Source organism: Pseudopodoces humilis, chromosome 10 (assembly GCF_049639895.1).
Source record: "Pseudopodoces humilis isolate 2021_Gansu_Grassland_sample_001 chromosome 10, ASM4963989v1, whole genome shotgun sequence".
NCBI classification, from domain to species: domain Eukaryota; kingdom Metazoa; phylum Chordata; class Aves; order Passeriformes; family Paridae; genus Pseudopodoces; species Pseudopodoces humilis.
The window spans coordinates 26,907,818-26,935,125 of record NC_142209.1 but is presented as its reverse complement, the minus strand read 5'-3'; the positions used below and the strand labels follow the sequence as shown (position 1 = coordinate 26,935,125).

At 41.3% G+C, this 27,308-nt stretch overlaps 1 protein-coding gene across 4 annotated transcripts in view; it reads left to right on the top strand.

Moving 5' to 3' along the window:
- GLIS1 (GLIS family zinc finger 1) overlaps positions 1 to 27,308 on the top strand; it is a 183,769-nt gene that overhangs the window by 62,826 nt on the left and 93,635 nt on the right. For all 4 annotated transcript variants that reach the window (XM_088060384.1, XM_088060386.1, XM_088060385.1 and 1 more), the window contains exon 3: positions 23,944 to 24,142. In XM_088060384.1, coding sequence (XP_087916510.1) covers positions 23,944 to 24,142 — 199 coding nt within the window. The remainder of the gene's footprint in view (positions 1 to 23,943; positions 24,143 to 27,308) is intronic.

Genomic DNA, 27,308 nt, shown 5'->3' with positions numbered 1-27,308 from the left:
GCCAGCTGCCATGCTGAACAGTGTGCTTCTTTCTCCAGTACAGAGCATCTACTCCACTGTTTTTTTGGTTTCCTTGCCTAGCCTCAGGCAGGATTTGTTTTTTTAATTACAAAGTTAATTTTTTTCTTTGGACACAATTCAAACAGCTAACAGTAATGCTCGTATATCCCTTAATGCCTATGACAGGTTTTCCATGTAAACAAAAATTGCATCTGTCCTCAGGGACTAACTTCTGTGAGTATATATCGTGAAACGTTCGCTATTTTTATAAGGTATGTAAATGAAAATGGAAAATACTGAAAGGCTGTCCTGGAATGTGAAGAGCTTGTATTTCTGTCTGAACTTGGGTAAGCAAACCTGTCCTTGCTTTTAGAAATGGTTGTTTTATTTGATCTAGGGCTTCGGTTTTGGCGGATTAGTAGTGTATGATCCTTCAGGTCAGTTTGGATCTAGTGGAGAGCCCAGTGAAATCACAGAATTGAGCAGTCAGGAGTCATGTGAGACCGCAACAAGCAGATAGGAGATGAAAGCTGAGTTACTCGTTGGCCCTAAAATTGAGTGGTTCTGCAAAAAGAACTGGAGTCAGTGCTGGAGTGCTGGGAATTTTGGTGATTGGCATGAGCTGAGAACCTGCCCCTTGATCTCCCAGCAGCAGGATTTGATTGGGCTGTGCTGTGTGTCAGTAGATGGAAGACAAGTTAGGCACCAGCAGAAGCTTTGGGGATCTGTGTTCTGATCAGCTGGATCTGCAGAACCATCCTGGGTAGGTCAGGCAGTCTCACACAGCATGAGAATGGCTGGACAGACAGTATTTCCTTCCCAAGATTTTCTCTGAACTTTACAGGTTTTCCAAGAATATCCATTCCATGTGTACAGTCATTGCTCCCGAGGTGCACAAATGTCTCTGGTTCTACTAGGAGACAAATTACTATTGTGTTGATGTTTCGGCTCTTTTAAAGAGCCTGTGGATAGGAGCAGATGTGTTCATGGAGTCACTGGGCCTCAGGGCTTTGGCATCAGGACAAATTACCAGAAAGTAACAAATCACCTGGTGTCAGTTGCTCACTTGTGAGTAACCACATGCAGTCTTTCCCTGCAGCATCTCCTTGTCAAAGGTACTTCAGCTCTCTTTTCTGAAAGGGGAGCTGCCTTAAATTAAGTTGCACTTACTTCAGGGAAGTGCCTGTATGAGAGTATGAAGTGGTTCATAAGTAGAAACTTGCCACCTTGCAGTGTGGTGGAATTCTGGATCTTTTGAGTTTCCTTTCACTTTAAATATAGTAATTTTTTTCCTAGTTCAGAAATAAATCAAAGCTAGTTTAATCTTCATCTATTTCTGACTTTAGAGCATGTTGGTCTCTCCCTGTTAGTTTCCTTAGAAGTTCAAAAAAGCTCTTGCTGTTCTGTTCAAGAAATACCCTTCCTTAGAGGATATCTGGTAGAATAAAAATTTGGCAACTTAATTTGAACACTCAAATCACAGCATTCCCTTCAGAAAATTAATCTTTCCTTTCCTGAGTGCTCAAGAAGAAGAAAAAAATTAGCAAGCTCTCATTAGGTTTGGGCTCTGTTGACTCAATTGGCTGATTTCCTTATGGTGTTTCTCCAGAAAAATACAGGATCTGAATCTTAGTGTTGATCCCAAAATCACATAAGTCCTGTAAACTGAATGAAGCAGAAGGGAGGGAACTGAAATGGGAAGAAAGGTGTCTTCCTTTTTAAGCATTTTCTTTCAGCTGTTTTTGTTCCATGAGCAGTGCCAAATCTCCAGTGCAGATGGGAGTCTGGAGAAAGCTCTCTCCCACCTCCTCTAATGTCAGCAATGTTGAGGATTTCTACACCCAGTCCTGGCCAAAGACTGTGGTTGAGTGAGGTGTTTGGCTTTCTCCTGAGCTGGAATCCAGAAAAGTAAAGGATTATTGGCAGCTTTGTGATGAAAGACCCTGGCCTGGGCATATCCTTAGTCTTGGAGCAGGATGTATCCTGCAGCCATTCCTGCTTCCTGTGAAGGTCTGCTGGCAGCAGTCATTTGCATGGATGTGGAAACTGCAAACATCCCAGATTCCCAAGGCAGGCTGGAGAGAGGGATGTGCCAGTTTGCCTCCCTGGTGATGACAAGCCTTGAGGCCTTGGAAATAAGGCTGTGAGGGATGGGATGGGAGGGCTGGGGTGACCCAAGAGCAAACAGGCTGGGGAAAGGGAGGGAGAAAGTGGTGACAGGGTTTCCAAGGCTCTTCTTTTTCTTGCTTTTGTCCCTTTGTGTTGGTTTTCCCTGTCGATGCAATGATGAAAATGTGACTAGGCCACAATTTAAGGTGAATGGGAAGTGACTGAAATCTGATACTACAAGAAAATGTGTTAAATTATTGTCTTAAGCTGGACTTTTGTATATAGCCAGGTCTCAGATTTGATTGAGCCTAGGGGTAACTGCACTGTGCCTCATTTCTGGCTGCTCCTTGGCTTGAGCTATTACTTCGTTTCCATTGAAAACCTGATTCTCAGAACGCATTTTTTAGTCTTTCTATCCTCTGAGTGCTAAATTCAACTTATTTTCCCCAGAAAGCCTCACTGAAATGTGCTCTGATGAGGCTCTGACTACCTGTCCATTCTCTGATGGGTGATCTGTTGGGGAATGGGCGTTGTAGTGCAGTCTGAGCTGATTTGCCAGAAATGAAGACAGATTGTAAAGGGCACAGCAGTCTACTCAAAAGAGCTTTTTTTCTCTCTTTCCCTTTGCACCTATTGATTTGTTCTAGGAGGCATGTCTTGGGGGGCATGGGGGGAGAGAGAGACTTGCATTGATGATTCCTTGGGATGCTTCTAAAGATCCTTTCCTGTCCTCTAAAATTAACCATGAAGGTTCCTTCTGTCTGGCTGTGACAGCAAAGGCTTAGGAGGTTTAGAGTTCAGGCTTAGCTCCAGTGAGTATCCCAAAATATATATATCTCTGCAATTCTGGAGCCTGTTTGAATTATTCAGACTTCTTCCTGACAAAGATCATGCAATCCCCTGTGTGCTCTATGGCTATATTTTAAGATACTTTTGGTGAAGGCTTCATATTAGGTCTTGCCAGCAAATGCATAAAGCATTGAAATGGGGGTGGCCAGACAGCAATGTTTTGACAGTAAGTTCTCTATGTAGGGTGATTGTATGGTCCTGCAGAACTCGGGTATCTCTCTCTGTCTTTAATATATTTTGTAGGTATCCCTTGAGATACAGAAATGCTGTTACTCCCATTTTACCAGAAAGCCATAAAGTGCAGGCTGAGCTCAGTGACTTGCCTGAGGGTCATCCAGAATGTGAATTACCAGCTCCAGTATTTCAGTCTTTGCTCTAATCCAAGGACCATCCACCTTCCAGGCCTTCAAGTAGACATAGGCACCACAGTCTTTGAAGATAAATCATATACTATTGGAGGAAAAGCTAAAAGTGCTATAACCTTACCTTAATTAAGGTGTCTTAAGAAAACAACAGTAAAATACATCAGCTGTGATGGAAGTGTTGAACGTAATAGGGAGGCCTGAAAGATTGAGACAGTAATGGGCCATTGTTGAAAAGATAGTAAAATATATGGACTATATGGAAGATGAGTTCCATTAACCCCTGAAAACATATCAGTCCTATCTGTTGTTTTTGTTAATTGGCATATACTGGTGTTTCCTGCATTGAGGTAATGCAGTAAAATTTAAGAGTAATTTGTACAGTTCATTTCATGTTGCTGGAGTCTGTCTATGCTGGAGTTTGTACTGGGCAGTCGCATTTACAGAACTCGCAGTTTGAAGAGTCTGTGATGCCTTTTGCTCTCCTTGTTCTGTTGGGCGTAGTTCACCGAGACAGATCGTTTCTTGCTCCTGTAATGCCATGAATTAAAATGATCCTACAATAGTTTTATTTGTTTTTTCTTATAAAGGAGTGCAGTCTTCCAGAGGTGCAGTTAGTAGTTGTTGTTTAAAAGCTCATTTGTGAAAATAGTAGTTACTTGTGCTTTCTTGTGCGCATACTTTGTATAAACAGGGCCTCTGTTTGCTATTTAGATCAAGAATTGGTATCCTACCATCTAATAACACTAATTCCATCCAGGAGCATCCAGAAGGCACCAATAGCAGTGGAAAGTGGAGCTTGCTTGGTGTCAGAACCACTTGCGGGGACCTGAGACTATAATTTCCCACCAAACCTGACCAATGTTGATGTGCTTGCAAGTCCTGTCAAGTTCAAAGCATGAGTTAGGACAGTGACAGTACTGATGCAGCTGAGGAAATTCTGGCTCCATTGGCTTTGGCAAAAAATTATGAGTGGGTTTGAAGATTTTAAAAATATTTGGGGAGTTAGCAATTGTTTTTCTCCACATAAAGTATCTTTTCAAGAAGATTTGACTGTGTTAAAAAAACTGAGTCTCTGCTGAACTTCATCTGAGTTAATAAAAAAACCAAATCTTCAGACTTATCCAAGCTACTGAAAAGTTGGCAGGATGAAAACCTAAGGAAAAAGAAGTAATTTCTGGCACGATGCATTCTTTTTATTTTGCGTCTTGTTACATTTATATATGAGTCTGTTGCTGCTACTTGCTTTCAATAAAAGGCAGTCATTACACAAACCTTGACTCTGGCCACTGAGCCAGTCTGCAATCTTAGGGAAAAGATTAGATTCAGATAACTCAACTGACCTTTCTCAGAAAAACAGCCTGATAATATTTGGGGACTGCCTTGACTGATTGTAAATTTATCTTCCAGTTTCCTTATTAAAGAATCAACAGAGAAGTCTAAAGCACTTCACCAATAGAAAGAGAGAACTAAAACCCCACAGTGGTGATAACTGTTGTTGCTGCAGAATGGAGACAGACTTTGTCTTGCAGATTTATTATTTTATTTTTTTCTGCATTGTTCTGTTCGTATAAACACCAGCATTTCAGTGGAGAATCATTAGGAAACTTCTAGCAGTGAAATGCTCAGAAATGTCCATGGCACACTGTGCACTCATGTGAAGTTAGAGCCCCTGTGCTAAACCCTATAAACCATATGTAAAAGAGTATTGTTTTGTTTAAATTGAGGCCCCACCATTGATTTCAGGGTACATCATACCGCAATAAAACCGTGGCCTTTGGTATCTCCTGAAAGCATCACTGTTTTGTGAATTACACAAGAGACGTTAAAACTTGATGGCTGGAGAACAAGATGTAACATGCCTTAGAGGGTCAGGGTCATAGTCAGTGTCAGCTTGGAGACATAATGTTTTTCTGGCAAGACAGCAAGACTTGCCATTCCTTTGGATTAGGAGGAGAAGCGACATTTATAGGTAGAGCTGAGTTTATTCTTGTCAGAACGGTGCATCCTTTAGGGATAGGAATGGTGTATTGTGCACTTTCTATAGCACAACCTGGCCTGCTGCACAGAGAGGTTACAGGGGGGTGAAGAAATGTTGCTGGGATGTGACCAAAGGTCTGTGGTGGGTGGTAGTGCCTGAGGGAAAACTGCTATCATCAAAATTGGTGCAGTCAAGGTAAAACTCAAAGAATAAAAACCCAATCCCTGTAGTTCTTACTGATTTTTTTGTTTCTTAGATAAAACAGTCACAGACTTTAGATAAGGTTTTGGTTGTAAGGTCAGGATTTGATTTGCTAAATATTTTAAATTATTGTTCCTAATTAGTTTCTAATAAAAACATGGAGATTAAGTCACTGAGCACTCAGAATTAACTTCTTGATTCTGCCTCACATTCTTATCTTTCAGAAGGAATTTTGTCCAGTGTTTCTCATTTACAAAAATTCATTATCAATGTAAATCTCATCCCCAGATGCTTGCATATCTCTGTAAAATTAGAGTTGTCTTGGAGAAACGATGTTTAATTAAACTATGTTTAATTTTAGCTGCTTGAATTGAAGGGTCTTCTAAATAAGAAAACTTCTAAACTTTAAAAATGTAAGAGGCAAGGAAGCACTTTAGCAGGATGGAGATAATAAAACACAGCAAAGATCCTACCAACAGATGCGTCTGTGCTTCAGCAGCATCCTGTGAACTGTCAGGTAGCACTTAGCAGAGAGTGTAGCTACATTTGTGCCATTTGGTTTTTCTAAGAACAAAGCATGTAAATTATTATAGTAAAAACAAATAACTGCTGTTAATTTTTGGTCTAATCTATTATTTATTTTATCCTATAAATTTTGTGCTTATGTTATTTTTCAAATGCATTTTCCTTTGTATCCTTTCTGGTCTCCTGTTCTGTACATTGTGTGGGGTTAAGGCTTGTCTATCTTGTTTTGTTTGCACATCACTAGCAAAAGAAAATTGACTTTATGGCAGAGATTTCAGGGAAGATGGCAATATGAATAATGAGCAAGTACTCAGTTTCCTGTCTCCTTATCACAGCTGATAGTGTCACTGTCTCCTTATCCCAATTGATAGTGTCACTATTGCTATGAAAAATAACTCTGTATATGGTACAGTGCAAATTAGGAAACTGGCCTCAAAATACCTTCATGTCTTGTGCTGAAATCCCATCCTGACAGGCAATGCTGAATTTAGAGTGCTAGGGTTTTAAAAATACAGGGTTTCTAAGCAACAGTGTTTAGAGAGGGAACACTTCTTGTTCCCAATTCTGCCTTTGACTGCTGTATCTATAAAATAGCTTAAGCCAACAGGTTTCCATGTTGCAGAGTGATTAATTTTGATACTAATGAAATGGGGCCCTGCTACCTTCCTCATGTTCCCATGTACTTTTGCAGTGTTTTGTGGGCAAGGTGCAGGATCTTGTGATGAATGGGTTGCTTTGAGGGTTCCTTTGTTTTACAAAGGATATTGTTCAGGGCTGGTTTTGTGAACAGCAGCTCAGCGGTCTGTAAAATAACATAAATTGTAGGATAAAAACTCCCAAAGGAAAACCTGGCATTGACAAAAATCCTAGCTTTATTTTAAACATAATATCTGAAGGAATGGAAGAATGTGGTACCACGAACTATGGAAAATGTTGTTCTACTAAGAAAACAAGTTCTGCTTGTCCCAGTGTTGCATGTTTCCCCCTTCTTCCAGGTGATTTATGTAGTGACTTTCACAAGCCTCATGGCATTTTGTTGAATTCCAAAGGAACTGACATAGAGATGTGTGTGATTGGATTAAAGTTTAAGCATCTGTTATTTAAATGCTAATCTCTGTGGATTAGGAGAATTCGGCAGTAATTACCAGAGCCAGTGATGGTGCATACTGATTTCAGGTAATCCCTGATGTCCATTGCCCTGTGCTGGGAGAAGAACCAACACCACCTTATGCCAGGCCCAAAGCAAAGAGAGATAATAGGTATTATAATACATACTGGCAATGGATGGCCTTTCAGAGGATGCAAAATCCTTTTGCATAGGCTGGCTGCTTGTTACACACAGCTGCTGGTGGAAGGCTCCTCACGGCCTGCCTCGTGTGGCTGAGCAGTGCAGGGCGATGGCTGGCTGTTTATAAAACCCAGTTTAGAGTAACTAATGCATGAGATCACTTAAAAGGAGCGTTGGGATCTTAAGGAGCTAAAAGAAAACACCGCCTGTTTTAATTCAAAATCTTGATTTCAAGGATAGTCTGGTAAGATTTAATGATTAGTCCTGATTTTATTTTTTTATGGATGATCTAAAACTTGGAATAGTGATTTGAGATAAATGACAGGAACATTTTCATGAATCAGTATCAAGCTTATTTGAAGGAAGTCTTACTTTCCTGTGTGTCTAGATTGTTGTAATGGTATTGATCTCCACAGAGTCTCCTGAATCCATACTGTATTCCCACATGCTAATGTTTGCACTGGCACATTCGTATTGACAGATTTATGCACAAATCCAGTCTTTTCCCTCCTGATTTAACAGTTTAGGAGGGTGCTGTGACAGCTATTTCTCCGGCAGCCTTTGGAGACTTCCTCATTAAATCTTGCTGAGTTTACTATTAGGTACTGCATTTTGAGTCATGGAATACCAGGGTGGAAGGAACATCATGATCATCTGGTCCAACCATTTTTGGCAAGAGCATGCTCAAAGAATCATAGGATTGTTTAGGTTGGAAAATACTTCTTAAGATCCAACTTCTAACCCAACCCTGCTTAGTCCTCCATTAACCACCTCCCTAAGCACCACATCTACACAGCTTTTAAATTCCTCCAGGGATGATCACTCCAGTGCTTTCCTGAGCATCCTGTTCAATGCTTGACAACCCTTCTGGTGAAGGAATTTCTCCCAATACCCAATATAGACAAGATGACCTAGCACCAGCTGCATCTTGAAAGTGACTAATGTTGGGAAATCCATTTTGGGACACCTCACTCTCTTTAGGGAGTTCATTGGTGTCCAAACAGAATGTGTGGCAGCAGATTGAGAGTATAATTTGCAATTAAAAAAAAAAAAAAAAAAGCCAGGAGGTGAAAGTTACTTTTCATTGCACCAGTTTCTTGGGCCTTTGTTTATTATGTATTCTTTAGTAACTAATCCCTCCAGGACAGTTTATATCGAGATCTGTTCGGCTTCAGAAGGAGCGTGTTGAGTGAGCATGGAATGGAGTGCACAACACACAAGATCTAATCTAGCAATGGCATGAGTGCAAGTAAAACTGTGTTCATGCATTGCCCCAGGGATTTCACTGGGGCTCTGCCTGGGCACCCAGTCCTGCCTCCATGGGATAAACAGCAAATAGGAGTCATGTGTCTGAAAGCCGCACGGAGCTGTCAGATGCTTGTTTTAGCCAGACTTTACTATTTCTATAAACACTGTAAGCACTCTTGCAGAGCTTAGAAAACATTTTGCTTTGCCTTCTTTGTTTTGCTTTGATTTTATTTGCATGCATCATTTTATATGTGAAGAGATTGACCCAATATAACCAACCAGACTGCACAAAAGGTAGAAAAAGATTTTACAACCGAAGTTTGTTTCCTTGTATCCTTTCTTTCCTGGAACATAAGTTCACAAAAGAAACCCCCTATTTGAAACAGTCAATGATTTGCTTATAATGAATGTTAAAAAAATATAATCCAGATATGTACTATTTGTGAATGTGGGTTCTTGCTTTATTGAAGGTGGATCAGGCTGAAATGTTTATTTTAGACAATGATTCTGAATACTGAGATGTACAAATATTAGTCTTTCATCTGTTTTCAGAACAGGCAAATATTGGGAGATGAACTTGCTCATACTTCCACTGCCACTTGGGTAAAGTATTTTAGACACTGAGGTACAAATTTGCTTTTTGCTGTCAGCTTGTTTTCCTGTATATCTTCAGGATAATAAATATAGAGAAAAGATACAGTCATTATTGACTTCCTAGAGACTGGCCGTCTGATTTATGGCTTCAAAGTGTCTCCATTTTATCTGTCAAAACTGATTTTAAACTTCATTTGTCTTCTGTTTCTGGCAGTGTTTTTTACCTTGAATTCAACTGTTTGACATGCATTGTACCAGAGTCACATTTTAAAAACATTTACAGTATGTTGCAGAAAAAAAAATGGTTCAAGTTGGTACATCTGCTTTCAATATTATGCATCTCTCAAAGTGAAAACAATTTGAGAGCTGGCAGTGGGAATGTTCTTCTTGTAGCTGTAAGCACAGCATTTAGGTAACTTAGAAGAATAGAGTAATAATTACAGAAAATGAATTGTCACAGAGTAACATTCTCCTGTGATTATCACCAATTACAGTTAGCAGCTCCAGCGGCCTTGGTGATTAGATGCAGAATGTGGTTTCCCTAGACTGAAAGATGGGCCATTTCTCAAAAGATTTTGTTAAAAATTACTTTCAGAGATTGAATTCCTGCAAATGGGGCATTAACAGCCCCCTCAGGCCTGGCACAGACACCTCGAAGTGCAGAGCGGTTCAACATCTCTGGGGCTGATAAAGCTTCTTGCTCTCCCTTTGCCCCAGTGGAGCAGAGCCTCAGCTTCGGGATTCTCTCCAGACTCTCTCAGGCACTGAGCACTGGTCCTTTCCTGATGCTGAGCTGAGCTGGAATAGTGGGAAGAGAGTGCACTGCAGGTGGAGAGGTGGTCCAGCACGATGGAGCTCAGCATGAGGCGAGACCTTCAGCAGTGGTGCAGCTCCAGTAGAGGGCAAGAGACAAATCTTGGCCAGGTACACACAGCTCCAGGGTCCCCTGGAGTGCCTTTGGCTTTTAATCACAGCTGCATAGGCTTGTTTTTATCAGAACTCCCTTCATCAGCCTTTCCCCATCTCGCGTGTTTTCACCTTCCTGTCACTGTGTATTAGTTCTTTCCTGCACTAGTCTGGATGATTATCAGTAAAGGAATATTGGATGAGTAAAGCTCATATGAGAGGATGTATTAGAAAAAGAAACATGGGGTAATGGAAGCTGGGTGGATCTGCTGATGGTGCAGGTAGATCAGAAAGGCCTTAGGAATAGTCTGCAGAAAGGCCTGGGAAGTGGAGTGAGGGTCATGAGTTCCAAGTCAGAGGTGGATCCTATGTTACGAAGACCTCCTGGTAGGGACTGTTCAAAGTATGAGTGAAAGGCAAACCGAAGGTGCAGCTGATGGGAGCTGCCTGGGATGATTTACCATCCATTAAGCAATGCCAGAGACTGAATTTTTCAAGTGCTGGTAGGTAGACAGTTGTCAGTAGAAGCAGCATGATTATGTTATGTTTGGATTTGTAACTGAGATTTCAAACCAGAGTTTGAGTGTGAAGGTGAAGAGGGTGAAGAGACACGGAGAAAGAAATAAGATCTTTGAAATTAAGAGAGAAATGAACAGTATCTATCCTCTGGACAGTTCAGTGGAGTAACTTCTCCCTGTGCATTGCAGGTTGGTCCTGATTCCCACTGCTTAGAACACAATAACCTGGTGTTGATGTGTGCAACCACCAGTTCAGAGGAGCCTGCTGAGGCTGACACTCCTGGTCTGTGCTCACTTCAGACCTGCGTGGTGTGGTGCTGGGGGTTATTGCCTGTGTTTTCATCAGTGTAAGGAAGGATTTAAGGAGTTTCATTTGTTTCTGCATGTGCCTGATGCTGAGCCTGGGGTTTTTATTCTTTCAATTATGCTCTGTAGCTTGGAATGCTTAACAGAGCCAGGCACAGGCAGTGCATAGGGATGAGAGTGCTGGAATAGAAAAATAAACAGTGGAAACCCACAGCTGAACTACCAGATGCTGGGGTTTGTGGAGGCTTTTTAAAAAGAGCACAAGGACTCTGACTGGGGTCATTATCCCCAGCAGGCACTTGTCAGTATAAGTCCCTCTTTCTCTCCCCCCCCACCCCAAGTTTATCTCTGCTCCTCCCTGCAAAATGTCCCAGTCCAACTGTGACTGAAATAACTGATTAGCTACTACTTCCCAGGCAGAGAGGGATGGGCCTGATGCCCATCTGGGCAGGGTTGTGCAGGCCCGTGTCACCTCTGGAGACACTGCTGTGGCAGTGGGCTTGCATTAGACTACAGAGAAGCAGATCACTGCACAGCAGGATGTTTAGGCAGAATTTACTTTCCTTCTTTATTGAAAGCACTGAGGGGAAATGTGAGAGGTTCCCTGTTGCAGGGAGAGACCATGGTGTGTGTGTGTTTGATCTCTCCCTGCCTCTTCTCAAGGTCCCTTTCCTACTTTGTTTCCTGCCAACCATTAACTGCTGGTCTTCACTATCAGGCCTGGGCCAAACCCCACCATTGTCTCCTGCACTTTGAGAGGTTGGACATGCTGTGTTTGGCCCATGATGCAGACAAAAGATGCAGACACCTTTACTACAGTTGTGCCATGGCCACTGCTGCTGTGCTGTGCTGCTGTGCTAAATGTCTCACCATTCCCTTGTGCTCTGCTGCCTGCATCTGTCAGTCTCTTTGGGCTGTGAACTTTCTGAGGCAGGAGCCACATTTTTGGCCATTCCTGTGCAGAGTAAACTGCAATGGCATTATAATCCTTTGTGCTTTGACAACATTAATGAATAAATAACAGGATATGGTGCAGAAAGTTCTCACTGAATTTACAAAGAATGGTCCCCTCTCTGGTGCCGAGGCAAAGGAGGGCACAAAGTTCCCCCACACCTCTGCCATGGCATATCTGTGTGCTTCGGACTATCGCTACCTGTGCCTCAGAAGCAAAAGCTGGGCACAGGTCCTTTAACGTGACTGTGCTTCAGTCAGGTGAGAGTAGAGGGGCCACGAATGGTCCTGAGCAGTCCACAGTAATTCCAGTGCTCTGGCCTCTGCTGGATGGATGTTCTGCAGCAGAGAGTGAAGAAGTATCAATGCCATTAAAAGGAAAGCAAATCTGAAGCAGGTGCTACATGTGACTGTAGTGCGTAGCAGTCATCAAGGGTCTGAGTCCAGAAGGAAGGTCAAGAGAGGTTCCCACCAAAGCCAGTAATTGTTTTCTTTTTTAGCTTGTTTATTTTCTGTGCAGTTAGCAAAACGTGACTCTTCATTATGGGTGGTGTAACCAGTCATTAGCTGTATACACATGGCTGGGGTTCAGTTTCACAGAAACAGGATACTTTGCTTTTCCACGCTGACTGAGAAGAGGGAAATGCACTGGTGTACAGGCCATGTAGGCTTGAGTTTTGGGAAGCCACTCTTGCTTGTGTGAGACTAGTTTCTGCAGCACATGAGCTGGTTCAGTAGAGTTCAGTGCTTTCTAAGCATCTCCCCTGTGAAAGTGCCTGTGGCTGACAGTGTGGTGTCTGACCTGGGCTGGCCTGTGAGCCACTCTGACAGCAGTTGTGCCAGTCTAGCCCAGGCTGATACAGCCACTGGAGACAGGCCTGGATCCCCCCTGCAGCACCAGGACTTGGGAGCAAGTCCCACCAGCTTAGACATCCCTGCAGCATGCTCTGAGGAGCCCCAGCTTGGCTCTTGCTCGTGTCTTCTTTCCTTGCTTTGCTTTTGGGAAAACTACTGCTAATGATTTGCAGTGCAAATAATGCATGAGGCTTGCTTCTGTCATATCACAAGGAGTGATTTTGGAGCTGTGCTCTTCTCATGTTTTCTTTCTTGCTGACTTGCTGACAATGAGAAGGAAAAAATTCCTGGTTTTCTCTTTTTGGGAACTTCCAGAGGTTGCATTCCTTCCCCTTAATCTCGGCTAATTTCTTAGTCAGCATGCTCAGGATCACATGGATTTCTGCCAGGTAAGTAGGAATTTTTGTGAACTGTAGTCTGTTCAGTCAGCAATCATTTTAGCAGTAAAAGGCCATGGCTTAGCGTGGGTCTCAGATGACACACACATTCAGCTTCCAGCTCCTTTATTTTTTAATTGGCTTTAGTTACTCACTCTCTGCTTTTTTTTTTTTTTTTTTCATCCCCAGCCATAGGGTCTAGATCTATTCTGTAAAACTAGTGCTAAACCAAACAAGGCAAACTTAAGAAAGGCTTAATTAAAATAACAGAAATCTCACACTCACTGAATCTATTGCTGGAGCTCTTTTGCCTGTAAACAAAAAATTCAAATGGCTGTTTTCCCTCCCACCCCCAGTTTCATAAGTGGTTACTGAGCTTCTGCAGTTGCTACATTCCTTAAAAAGTTGTTACTTCTTTTTTGGTCACACACTAGGGGACTCCATTGTTTTCAGTGGTGCCTATTGAGTTAGGCCCATCGACAGCAGAACTCATTCTGGGTCATTAACTTTGGAGGCATAGTAGTATAGTTTGGTGACTTTATTCTGTTTCTTAGCAGACACTTATATTAAAGTCATGCACACACAAAACCAGAATAACCATCCTTCTCCCTTCCTGAAAACCCTTCGAGTCTTAAAGGACCTCTTAAAGATCTTTTAAAGAACCCGTTAAAAGACCATTAGAATTTGTAAAGTTGTGTTTAGGCATGTATTAAGCAGAAGTAGCAAAACAATGCTGCTGTCCTATGTCATTGATTCTAGTGCTGTGCTGTTCTAGTGTTGACAATTTAACAAGGTTCCTTGGAAAAACTGGCTGTGTTTAAGAGAAGATTCACACAAACGATTCATGATCTGGAGAATAAACTGTAGTCTGAAAAATAAAAAAGCAGACAGTTAATCAGTGAAGGTAGGAACCAAGCCTGAAGTTACCTACAGAGGGAGAGAGTACCAGGTATGTCATGTGTTTTCACCTATCACACAAAGTCATAATGTGAGACCCAGTGCCTGAACTGAAGTCAAATAAGTTGAAGCTATTTAAAATTCATGATGAGAACCATGGAACAAACTGCTACTGAAGCAATTCTCCATAATTGAAATACTCTACTGTGAGATTTGATGTCTTGTTAAAAGATGCACTCAGGATCCAACAGTGTGTGGTTAAACTAGATGGAGATATCCCAGAGGAAATACAGTGTACCAGGCACACTGGCATTCTTTCTGGGCTCAGCCTGTAAACTCTGTGGTCTTTGGAAGTTTCACTCTATTCCTGTGCTATGCTTGCTATTCACAAACTCAGTCACTTCACCCTTGAGGTCTGTTTCCCACTTAGAAATAGTTCTTATACAACATTTGGTCCTGACATTTAGGGAACCTCACACACCTTTTGACCACATTTCGTGTGCAGTGAACATTTTCCTCTCTATAGCTCTTAATTAGTCTTTTTTTCCAAGCACCAAAGTCACATAAAGAAGCACATGATCTCAAGGTCAGCAGCATGCTCAGGTGGTGGTAAGAGAAAGGAAAGGAATGGAGTGTGTGCCCAAAGTTGTAACAATCTAAACTTCCTCCATTTGAGACCCTCAAAACGAGTCTGAATAGGAGTTTGTCCTGTCCATGGCTCTTTGCTTACTTTGGGTAGCCAATGATATTTATTGAGTTCTGGCTGCACTCTTTGTATCTCTAATTGAGCACTGTTATTAAAATGCAGATGTCAGAATTTAGTGTGCGTTTTCAGATACTCAGTTCTGGAGGACTTCCTAACTCTGATCTTGTTTTTTTCTAGTTTTTTATAGTGCTGTTCATTTCAGTGCCTGTGGCAGAGACTCCTGACTGACAACCAGACAGGAACAAAACTGGGCTCGGGGACAACATGATTAATGAATTGTTCTCAGTTCCATGGGACGGATTGGATCAGCATGCTAGAATGATTTCATGCCTTTCACATATTCTGGATGGCAGGGATGGTCAGCAGAAAAAGTGCTGTAGATCTGAAGAGTCAGCCCTAATTAGACTTTTGAGACTTCTCTAACACCAGAGTCTGGATGTTACACAAATATGTCCACGTTCCTGAGAGTTTTTGTTTAGTGTTTTATGCTGCTAAGTTGTATTTTGGTATGAGGGGACCTTGGTGGAGGCATCCTTTACCTCTGCATGTGTGCATTTGGTAAGTTCCATTCTGGATTTCCAAAGCATTTTTCAGAGGGCAGTTTAATGCAACAGTAAAAACCAACAGCAAAACTAGATCATACCAAAGTTTCATTAATCTTATTATTCTTTGTCTTACCCAAGAAAAAAGATAAATTAATGCAGATAAGATTTAACTGCTGGATCTGCCTGCCATTGTGCTGCTGGCTGTCCGTGAAAGAAGCCTGTATCTGTTACCAGCTGCAAAGAACAGAATCTGATAGTGAAAAGTGTGGAGAAAAAAGGTGTATGAAGTACAGAAAAAGGACTGCTGGCGACAGTTCAGAGGAGAGACAGAGGGAAGAGATCAGAGCTCTGGAAAACATGATTTATGAGAAAAAAAAGAGCTGTGTAACACTGGCGAAAGAAGACTGAGTGGAGACAGGCTACAAAAACATAAAAAAGGTTGCTATGGAGGGCAAAAGAACAGACTCCTCTCCGTGTCCAGTTTGGACAGGACAATATGTAACGGACTAAGTTGTGCTAAGGGGCTTTTAAGTTAGGCATAAAGAAAAGAATTCCTAAATCAAGTGAAAAGACTGAATAGTTTGCTGGAAATGCTGGGGAATTTCTGGAGCCTGTGAAGTAGATTGGTGAAACACCCCCTAAAGTTTGTGAGGCTGGATTATGCTGTAGGGACACAGAGTAAATCATGTTCTGAAGACTCTTTCAGCCCTGTTTTTCATGATTGCATAATGTGTTTGTCAGAGCAAAGGGCTTCTCATGGTTACAGTGATCCTTCTATATCTGTTTCTTCACTGGTATATCCAGCTTCCTCTTATCCCTGAGATACCTTGTTCACAGGTCTTTTGTGGAAAGTGCAGACCCAGTTTAGGGAAGGCAGCATTGCTAAATAAAAACAGAGAGTATTCCACATACCTCCTAATGCATAGCATCACTGGAAGATTCACAGAGGCCTTCTAGCAGACTCTGAATTTCTCATTGTTGTTTATTCAGTGTTCACGTAATGCAGCACCATTCAGCAAGCATATTTTCCCTTTTTATAGCTTTCTGTGTACCCTTGAATTTTTCTTCATCCTCCTATCTCTTCTTTTCTTCTTCCCTGTGCCTTCACCTCTTCATACCAGATTCCACAATAGCCTTGTCCTCACCCTGCTCCACAGTTTGCTAAAAAAACCCCACAGCAGAACAAGTGCTGATGGGGGTGCCTCAGTTATCCCCAGAATGTGACATTTGGAAGAGATGGATAAAATCAGGATGTTCAGTCCTCCCAGCTGTTGTCTGAAGCTGCCCCATTTTGGACAGACACCCAAACTAGTCCCATTTAAGTCATAGAGTAGAGGTTTTTTCCTGTGTTACATGGCATATAGATATTTATTGCACCAAGAACTCTTATGTTTGACACTGTCCTTCTACAGACTGTGCTTACTGGTCATACATTAAGTTGTGTGTTTAACAGGCACTGCACATGTCTAGCCCTAAAACTGCAGTCAGAGGAGAGTCTGCAAGAGGCCCATTCATTGGCACTGAGTGCAGAAGGGTAAATTCAATTTTAGTAGAATTAGTCCCAAGCATAGTTCTGGTAAAATAGAAAACGACATTGCAAATCACTTGATGTTAAATATATTTCAAATCAAGCCATGAAATAATGCCAAAATCCTGGCAGAAAGAAATGTCAAACAATGAAAACAGCAAATGAAAAGTAGCAGGGGTAGGCTGTTGCTCTTTTCAGCATATGTTGTGGAAACTGTTTGTTTGTCTTGAATTTTCTTTCTGGCAGTGTTAATTCTAAGCTGCAAAGAGGCCATTACTGTATTAGGTATCAAGTGTTAAATGATCAAGGAGATGATCTAGGTGAAACTTTTGCCTCTTATGTGGTAGCAATTTGAGTTTTCATTGTAAAAAATTATTCTTTGTAAGAGTACAAAGATGTTGCTAGGGGATGTGGGTTACTTGTTAAGTGTGAGAGGTCTGCAGTGAATCTGGGTGCAGGTTGTGTGTTGAGGATGTCTCCTTTTTGGTAAGAGCATGGAGGAGCCAATGCAAGTGTTTTAGGAGAATGTGTAATCTGCAGCAATCAAATGCATTTTGGCTGTAGCTTTTCTGTGATATATAAAGAACCAGAAAACAGTGTATGAAAGCTCTTGCAACAAGTGAGCTTAAAGCAAAGATGGCAGTAAAAAGGAGAGAGAGTCATGAAGTGTCTCATAGGAAAGGAGCCTAATTCATGCTTCATGGAGGACAGGCAAATGGAAGACAAGTCATAGCTGGCAGTGATGTGCAGGTTTACTAATCCCCCTCCACTGTATTCCCAGTACATGTTGGAGCATTCCTATCACATAGCAACGTGGCACCTTCTGTGTAGACTCCAGTGCATTTTGATTCCTATTATGACTCATTTTCTGTCTCTTTTGCCTGTGAACAGACTGGTTTCCAAATGTATGCATCAGAATTACATCCACAAGACTAGATGTGCATCCACATCCCACCAGATCTTTTCCTCCACCCAGCTTGCATTGAAAAGAACAAAATGCTTTATAGTTACCACTTTCCTCAATTTCTCAAAGTTTATTTTTTGTTTTCAGATGATCTGCAGTGATTCTGTCTTTGTGGCTCTTACTGACTTAGTGACACTTCAGGCTTCTAAAACTTTGAGCCCAACATCTTGATGGAAATATTTTTTGTTGTGTTGTTTTTTTTGCTTTCTAATGTATTTAGTGTACCGCTGAGCCAAGCAGACATAAAATTCCTTCTTGGAATATGTTTATATAAGACATATGCAAGGTGCCATATGGCAAAACCCCAGCTTTCATTCCCTGCACATCCTTGTGTTTCAAATATTTGGGAGAGCCCATACCCCTGTGGAGTCTTTACATGGTCTGCTGGCTGGAACTTCCATGGAAAAGAGAGACTAAATGGGCTAAATAAAATATAGGGAATGGAGATCTGGGAGTTTAAAAGTTCAGGGCTTAGTAAGTTAATGGGAAAGCAATAACCCACATGCAGTTCATAGTAGGCATGGTCTGGCTATTAGGGAATTAAATGACTTAGAGGACAGAAGAAGAGGAATAGATTTTCTCAGTCTGTGCATGTAGGGAAAGATCCTGATTCTCAATGGAATCACGTAATCAATTATGAAATCTTTACAATGGGAATACCTCAACTACCTCATCACAAAATGTGTCAACTTCTGTCCTGGAAGAGTCACTGGATTTCTTTCAGCCTACAGGCTCTGTCTAATGACAGGGTGCTATGAAAACCAGGGTGGTGTTCTTTTAGAGCAGCAAAAAAGACAAAGCAAGGGGGCCAAGGGCAGGTGAGAGTGTACATAACCCTAAACAGTGTATAGTTGTCTTAAAGCCTACACCAAAAGCATAATGGCATTTATTTGGGAGTTGTGGATATCCTATGTATCAGAAATACTGAGAATTCAACCTATTCCAAACATGGCCCTTTTTTTTAAAGAAAACCCAAAAAACTAACACATCAAATTTCATTACATTGAGCTTATATTCTCCAAGTGCCCATTAGGAGGGTTTGGGGATTTCCTTTTAATTAAAATAATGTTTGTTGAGCTTAATATTTTCCTAAAGCATTTATTTTTAGTGTCTTTTCCCCCTGTTACTAAAATCCAAGTAGTGAGGAAGGATAACTGACCACAAAAAAGGCCAGATGTCCTGAGAACAATATTTTTCAAATTGCCTGGCAACAGGAGAAGGGTGATTCCAAGCCGAAGAGAGTCTGTAACAATGAATGTAATGACCAGACCTGTGTTTCATCCAGTTATGAAAGGTTTTGTCCTGATTGTCACAAAAGAAGCCAATGGTTGTTTTCAGTCTGCTCTCACCTGTGTTTGGATATATAATTTAAAGGTCTGAAATTCAAATAGAAGCCAAGAATGTTGAGTTTCAAACCTGCTTGTAGGGTAGTACTCCTTTGGATAGTACACATTGTATTTCTCTATTTTTCTGAGAATCTATTCTCTGTTGCTTAAAATAGTTCTATCCTTACGCATCTAGAGTCTAACTCAGAACATCAGCTGAAGCTGTGAAGTCACTGGAACTAAAGCTCATGGCATGTGTTTTCCTGAACCTTGGCCGTACTTGCTAATTTCAGAAAGTGTTGTGCAGGTCTCTGATGGAAATCTAAACTTTGTAACATTGCAGCTGGTTTAGCTGTAGTAGATTATTATGTGTTCTTTGCTGCCTTTAAAATATCATGATAAAGTCAAATATGGGAGCCAAATCTATCCACATGCTCGAAAGTGAAAAGGTTATAGATCTGTAAACTACTGAACTGTTTTCAAATTGTGTTAAGCTGGACTGATATAAAATTAACCATGCTGCTTTATTTGGTAGTGCCAACTGTACACATTTACTCTCCTAAAATACTGTGTGTAGTCTGCAAAAATAAATTCCCCAGAACAGAAATATAATGCAATCCAAATAACTAGTTTTAAAAATAAATTGAACATGAAATAACAAATATGGATGTAGCCAACACTTAGGGTCCAGAATTTACTAGAAAGACACACATGGCTTGTATTTATCTTTCATGAGTTTTCAAGATTGATACTCGACAAATTATTTCTCTATCTGGGTTGTTTTAGTTTACAAGGGTTTTCTTAGCCCTTCTGTCTTCACTCATACATCAATGTGAAAGTAAAGGAATAAGTATTTTTGTTGTAGGATTTTATTGCATGGTTCATAGAAACTTGGAGGAAAGAGATCCTTCTTTTTTATTCTAATCTTATTCAGTGGTTTTGGTTTTAATCTTAATCTTCTATAGATTGTTGTGATCTGAATCTATTTGGAAACAGGCAGAGGATCTGCCACCGCTGTTTTAAAACACCAATGTAGGACAATTTGGGTCTTCACTTGACTCTCTCTCTATAGTATTGTCTGCTCGGTGATAAAGAGTGTTTTGGCTCTCACTGTGTTTTTATTAAGGTAGGGTATAAGCATTATAAATAAATGAAGCCATGTCTCTATCAGCTGTATGAAACAGACCTTAAAACGTGAACAGGTTGTAACTGATACAGAGATCCAGGGAGAACTTTGGGTGTGGTGTGAGCTGCTTTGTTCCTCTTTGACACAGGAACTCTTGAATGCAGGAGTGAAAATTTAGTGCTGTTATTGTTAACCATTTCAGTCCTCAGGGAAGGGCAAACAGCAACAAAAGAGACTCGGAGCTCAGAACTTTAAGTAATGAAAAGCCCAAATGTCTAGAGGTTTGTTGTGTATGAGATGGTACAAATGACTGTGAAGAAACTGACCAAGAAAAAAAATATGAACATTCCTTCTTTTTGGATGTCTAGGCCAAGATCTGGAAGTCCTTGTTTAGGATGTCTTGTTCTAAGATCTGACTGTAAATACCAGTGTTATACTTGCATAGTCTGTAATGGCATCTGTGGCTAATCACTCCTAAACTTCTAAAATGTTTTTCATTCTCTTAAATTGCATCCATAATAGAAAAATGTAGACCCAAACTCATATCCCTGCTAATAGTGGTTCACTAAAACAAAGAAGAAGCCATGTTTTTCCACAATGCATAGAAAATCTGTCTCCACAGTAACAAAGTTGGGCCTGCCTTATAAGGGGTATAAGAACAACTCTAGTATCTATTTCCCATCCTTTCCTTTCCTTTCCTTTGCTACTTTTCTACCTCTAAGGCTTGGAGTCCCAGGATTAAGACAGTCCCTCCCATTCGCCATAGAGAATGGCATGACAGGCATAAAAAATTTAGGCAAAGTGTTGATTTTGTTGTTATTGTTGAAAATGTCAAAAATGGCCTATTTCATAAATGACTTTGAAGATTCTGTGTTTTGAAGCACTCAGTTAGTTCATTAGAGTTTTCAATCAGCAGCACAGTGCTGTGCATCTCTCTGGATGGGGTTAAATGACTGACAGTGTAGGAGTTGTGGCAGTCACTCCAAACATTCAGGGGTGTGGAGTATTCAGCGCTCATTATATGGAATGAGATGTTGAGTGTGGGTACAGCACTTTCTCCCCCATGGCTTTGCTGTGTTGGCAGCTTTTGAGTTAATCGTTTCCTCTCAGTGGAGGGATGTGATGGCCTCTTCCAGCGTGGATGATTTTCACTTGTTTGAGAAAATCTGGTACTGTTTGGTCTTTCACTTGTCTCACGTGACTCATCCAGCTGCCAGTAACAGCGTTCCATTTCTCAGTGTTGTCGTGGTAAATTTTGGACATCACATCCAAACAAAACCAAGAATGGCAATTTTTTTTTTTTTTTTTTTTAACAAGAAGTAATTAGAGAGAATGAACAGTAAAAAAAAAAAAAAGGCAAATGGCCTAGTTTGGTCTTTGCCACAAAACCCACAACTCTCTGGGGATATCTAGTATGTTAGGCAAATATTTAAAATCTGTCTCTATTTCGAATGTGAGTCATTTCAATTAGACATCTTTCAGTTATTTGTTCATTGGTCTTAATTAGGTAAACTCTAAAGCACTGCAACATGCGTTTCTTGTTGAATAATTACCCTTTTGATAAGTTTTCTTGCTCTTATCTTCTTAGCCTTAATAGCTAATTTTGTCAGTAAGGGTAAAGCCTTCCTGAATGATAAATAATGTATTCGTTAAGGAAGAAAGAGAGCTATTGCCCTTTGGTAGGGGTATTTTAAATGTTGATCTCATTGTTGGACAAACAGGTTTACCTTTGTGTAAGGAAATGTTCTGTTTTGTTCTAGAAGAATTTACCCCTAACAAGAAATGTAGGGCTGACCCTACAGGTTCTGACCTGAGCTGTCCTTCCTGAGGTGTGGAGCCTCATCACAGTCCATGGGACCAGTTCTCACGTGACTTAATCTGGCATAAATCAAGAAAAAAACTCCCCCAAAGTCAGTTACCCCAGAATGAAAGAAGCACGATATCCAAAATTGAGCTAACTTGATTACTCATATGGAAAGAATTGCCTGATTGCAGCCTTTGCACACTACTGTATCAACTCCTTCCGTTCCCTCATGAACACTTAAATGTGAAGATATAAATCAAAACTGCAGGACACAAAAAGACAAAAGTTACCTTGATGGATTCCACTTCCATGAGATCCTTCTGGAAACCATTCTGCTTTTATTAGATTTACTCTCTGTAAATTAGGATTAGTTTTTTATATGGATTTATGGAATGGCTATGGTATAGTGCAAGCAGGGTGAACCCTCTGGTCCAAGGCAAGGGAGTGTGTGCTCTTTTCATGTGTTATTGGTAAGTTACAGAATGTAGGTTAAAGGCCCCTTGATACCAGTGAAAGAAGAGATCTGTTTCCAGGCATGGAAAGTGCTTAAATCTTACGTGTGCCAGCCAGTGATATTAATATTGTATAGAACAGCCAGTTGTCAAAGGGCCAGATTCTGTTCTCAGTTACAGTGGTGTAAAGTGGACTTTTTCCCTTTTCTTCAGAGGTAATGAATTCGCTTTCACATGTGCTTGCACACTTGAACACTTGCGCTGTCTGTGTTCGGAGATAATCTCACAGTTCTTTTTTTAGTTGCTGTGGGGGAAAAAACCCATGAGCTGCTGCTGTTGTTGTTCCTTGTCCATCGTTGTTCCAGCTCACATGTGGCGAGCACATTTCAGAGGCTTTGGTGCAAGTGCAACTGCTCTCAGGGCACTGTTGTGCAAGAAATTTTTAGTTCTTACTAATGAATCTGTAAGGTACTTTGTGAAGGCAGATGGATTGGCTGAAACAGAATTTCGTGGATTTAGCATAATTGTTCTGTTCCTTTGCAGAGAGTGAATGTGTTCTCTGATTTAACAGCTACAAGAGAAAATAATTATTTTTGACAGCACAGGGATAGTGTTCATGTTATTCTAGGAAATCTCTGTCTTCACATAAACAGGTATTAGTGTGTGCTACAGTTGGTATTGCTGAGCTTTGGGGGAAGCTTCAGGTTTCTGTGTTTTGATAATATGATAAAATTGGTAAAGTACATATTTAGAAAGCCCTAATGGATTTCAGACTTATGTCATTTGGGGAATGAAAGAAAGTGTTTTATTACAAGTCCAGAATAAATCTTAAACACTTTGAAAGGATCTACACTGTTTTGGAGAAGATACATCTTGACTGTATTCCAGATAATTCTGCTGTTGGAAAGAGAGGAACTGTGAATTGGGTATTGTAATATGATTGATTTACCATCTTCTCTTGGTGGTGTGGTCTTTAAAAACTTATTCACAGTGTTCAACAGTGTATTTAGATACCCTTTAAATGTGATGAATCTACCCCAATTAACAGTCAAAAGTCCTGTTATACAGTCCCGCTAAGGTAGGTATTAACCCTGGAGCTAAATTACGATGGGATAAGGCCAGAATAGGAATGGAATAAAGCCTGATGGAGCTGTAGACTCCAGAGGATATAATGATAATTTATGTCATGGTTACACACAGGGCAGAGCTGATAGTCAGAAAGACCCCACAGTAAGCTGAAAGACATCCAAAGTGATCTTCTTAAACACCTCAGTTCAAACCCACCAAATACAACTGACTGTGCAGAAGATGTTTAATTTCTGTTTGATGAGAAATAAATGACCATAGTTCACAGATCCAAATTCCTAGGCAATTAATTTTTGCTTCCTTGTGAAACCTTTCATTTCCGCTGCCTTGTTGTAAATACGGGAATTTTGGAAGCAAATCCAAAATGAGTTTACAAAGTAGTTGCCAGTGGAGAGAATTCTTAGTCAAAGCCTTACCTTTTTTTTTATTTTTTTTGACAGTGAACGGTGGCTACAATCACTGCAGTTTGATCTCTGAGAAGAAGAACATGATGGACATGGAGATGACGGGTAGCTCGGTGCCTGTCTGCAGGCAAGGTCTGTTCCTCCACACAGGGAACTCCCTGATGCGAGACCACGCGCTGTCCCGGGAGAGGCTGCTGCACATGGGCCAGCTCAACTTGGCACACTCGGATCTCAGGTACCGCTCCAGGTTTTACCAGCTCGTGCCCTTGGCTCCACCCATGGTCTCACCAAATTACTGCCTGGGAGGTAGGGATGACACTCCCAACCCAGTGTCCCCCACACAGTGATTTGGCGTGCCACCATCAAACCTACAGGATGCCTGTGCCACTTTTATTTCTACAGCATTTCCCTTAATGAAGTATTTGCAGAGTTCCCATACAGCCACATCCTTGATATTTGCTTTTAAGGCCATAATGTGAAAATTTGGTCTCTGGTTTTGATATATACACTGTAGTTGAGTATGCTATGAACAGAATCTCTATTTAAACATTTGCTATAAATTAATTATCTGAAAACACAGAACTCCATTATTTTTTTTTTTTGTTGTTACAATTTTAACATTACCAGATTTTAAACAAGTACCCTAAACAGACATCCATTGTGAATAGAAACCTGCTACAAATTAAAATCTGTCCATCTGTTTTAATTATTCTGCTTTTTGGCAGTGGGTGCAATAGGAATAATCTTGACCTTTTTGAAGAGCTGTGGAAGAGAAAAACCTCTTTAAAGTTGCAGCCTTTATCTTAGGTACTTGGAATATTTGGCGCTCTGTGGATGGACCTAGCAACCTGAAATTTCCATAGTCACAGCAAGGAGAAATATAGCTAGTTTGGTCTTGAAAATCTGACTGTTCCTGATTTTATTATACATATTCATGCCTTGTTTCCCCTTTTCAATTTACTGGTGGGCTAAGAACATCAGTGTTTTCAGGAAGGGGAGGCATGGTAATATGGCAAGCAAGTGGAAAGACTTCTTTTGCATGTTTGTTTGCTTGAAAAGGATAAATAATATCCATGCCACAACAAAATAATCCATTATTGCTACAAGGATTTGTAGGTGCCTTTGCAGCAGGATGTAAATCTGCTCCCTCCTGGTTTCTTTATGGCTCTGTGTGGGACTGGTAGTTATCAACCTTTTTTTTTTCATTCTGTCAGTGAGGACAATTATGAAACAAAGATAATTAGGGCAGGAGCAAACAAAAGGAGGAAGAGAATACTCTGCTTAGATCTTTTTGAATCTTTTTGTAAATTTTATAATGAGGAAATGACAGATACCTTCATGCCTGGCATCACAGTACCCCCACCCTCAGAAATATGAACCCCTTCCAGCCCCCATTTGGAAGAGGATTCCCAGAACAACATAAAGGATTGTCTGCTGCACAACATGAGAAAGTAGCAGGTGATAGGCCTGATTCCCTCCCCTCTGCTTTGTGGCATGGTCTAAAGCCTTGAGACTCTGCTGCCTCTGAATTTGGAAATGTTTGGAGAATATCCTGAAGGACATTACAGGTTATTTTGTGTCCCACTGGTCATGCGCTACTTGTATGTCCACCTGGCTAATAGTGCATTTGTCTGCATGGGATTGGCAAGATGAAGCCAATGCCCAGCTCTGCTGTGTGGTCCTCACAGACACAGTATCTCCTTATATCACAGTGCCTTTCATGAGACACATGGCACAGAGCCTAAACTTTGGCATTTGAGAGAAGGTGGACAGCATTTCAGACCATTTCTGTTTGTGTTGTTTGTGCTGCTGAAGATTCTTGACAAGCAAGTAACAGAAAACATAGTCTTTCCCTGAAGATCTGAGAACAGGAGAATGTGATGCCCAGGAGAGGAGTGAAGTCAGTGGGAGCCAAGGGTGCTCTGTGCCTCCCCAGATCTCAGCCTTCTTCAGAAGATGGATGAGAGAAGCTGGGCTGGAATTCAGATAGTGGAGCACATGGACATCAGGGCAAACTCCCGTTGGTTGCTCTGCCCAGCTCTAACGACCAGCACAGAAATAAAGGGAGACACAGAGTCACAAACCTCTGTGTAGAACTTTGAACGACTGTGCATTTGTAGGCTATGGAAAAAGCTGAACAAACCAGGGAGCACCTCCCCTAGCAATCAAAAATCTCCCTCAGGGTTTGGATTGCCTTTGTCCTTTTTTTCACTTCAGTGCATTGAAACTTGTTATCCCTTTCAGCTTCTCCCTGAAATTGTTTTCCCTTGGCATTTGTATTTTAGGGATGACCACCTTAGTCCAATAATCATGATCCCCTTTTCCCCACTTCGTTAATAACTTCTAAGCTGTGCAGCATACTTGCTGCTACATTCTATCTATGAATGCAATGTGTGTGGGACTGGAAAAGTCCCAATACCTTCCTCACCACAACTGGAGGCAGCACACAGCTAATGCTGGCCTTTTGTCAAATAATCCATTATCAGCCACGGCAAACCCGCCCACACTGCGCTCAGTGCTCAGCATGTAAAACCCAGGGAAGACATCAGAGCACTCGGATAGTGTTGCACGGGGTCCCTGGATGTGCAGCAGAACAATCCCTTCCAGCTTCTTAAAACTGTCAGTTACCACCGGGTGCACATTTCCAGTGGCAATTGAAGGCATGTATGTTTTGTAAATAATCTGGAGATTTCAGATACAGTCATCTTTTCCTCTGAGGGCAGTTGGGAACTGCAGCGCTTCTGGCATGGTGCTACTGGCCTCGTGCTCTGGCTCCAATTACCACGTAAGGGAGTCTCTTAGGAAACACTGCCTCAGTATCCTTTGAGAGGCTGCTGTTACTCTTCAAAGGCCTTACACTCAGCTTTCAGGAGCTTAAGCAGCAACGCTGTTCCCTTTGACTGTCCATCCCTGATGCGTGGATGCTCCCTTTGAAGAGAGGTTTTTGGGGTATTTTCTTCTGCTGACTCTCTTTCCAGGATTGGTTATCTGGAAGGCCCCCAGAGCTGCTGTGGTTGATCCATGTGTCCACAGTGCTCCTTGCACTGCCCTGCTCCCCTTTGTCCCTCTCATCTTACCTGTTTATTTCATATGCATTTACATTTGGCTACTGTCCAGAGATGGTGAGATCCTTACAGCCAGCACAGCCTGTGGGTACCAGGCCTGGAATCTCCACCCCCCCCCAGACAGGGAGGAATGAGCAGGGCTTGCCTTGGAATAGTGTTGGCAAAGTTCTGCCAAGAATACAGGAACTTTGTGTTAATGCAACCTTGACATCAGGTACCCCAACACTCAAACATCAGGAAATTGAAGGAATGTGAGATTTCTCCCAGCAGAGTTAACTAAATTGGGATGTATAATGTATATAAATATACAGTGCCACAGAGAAAACTGCAGATCCT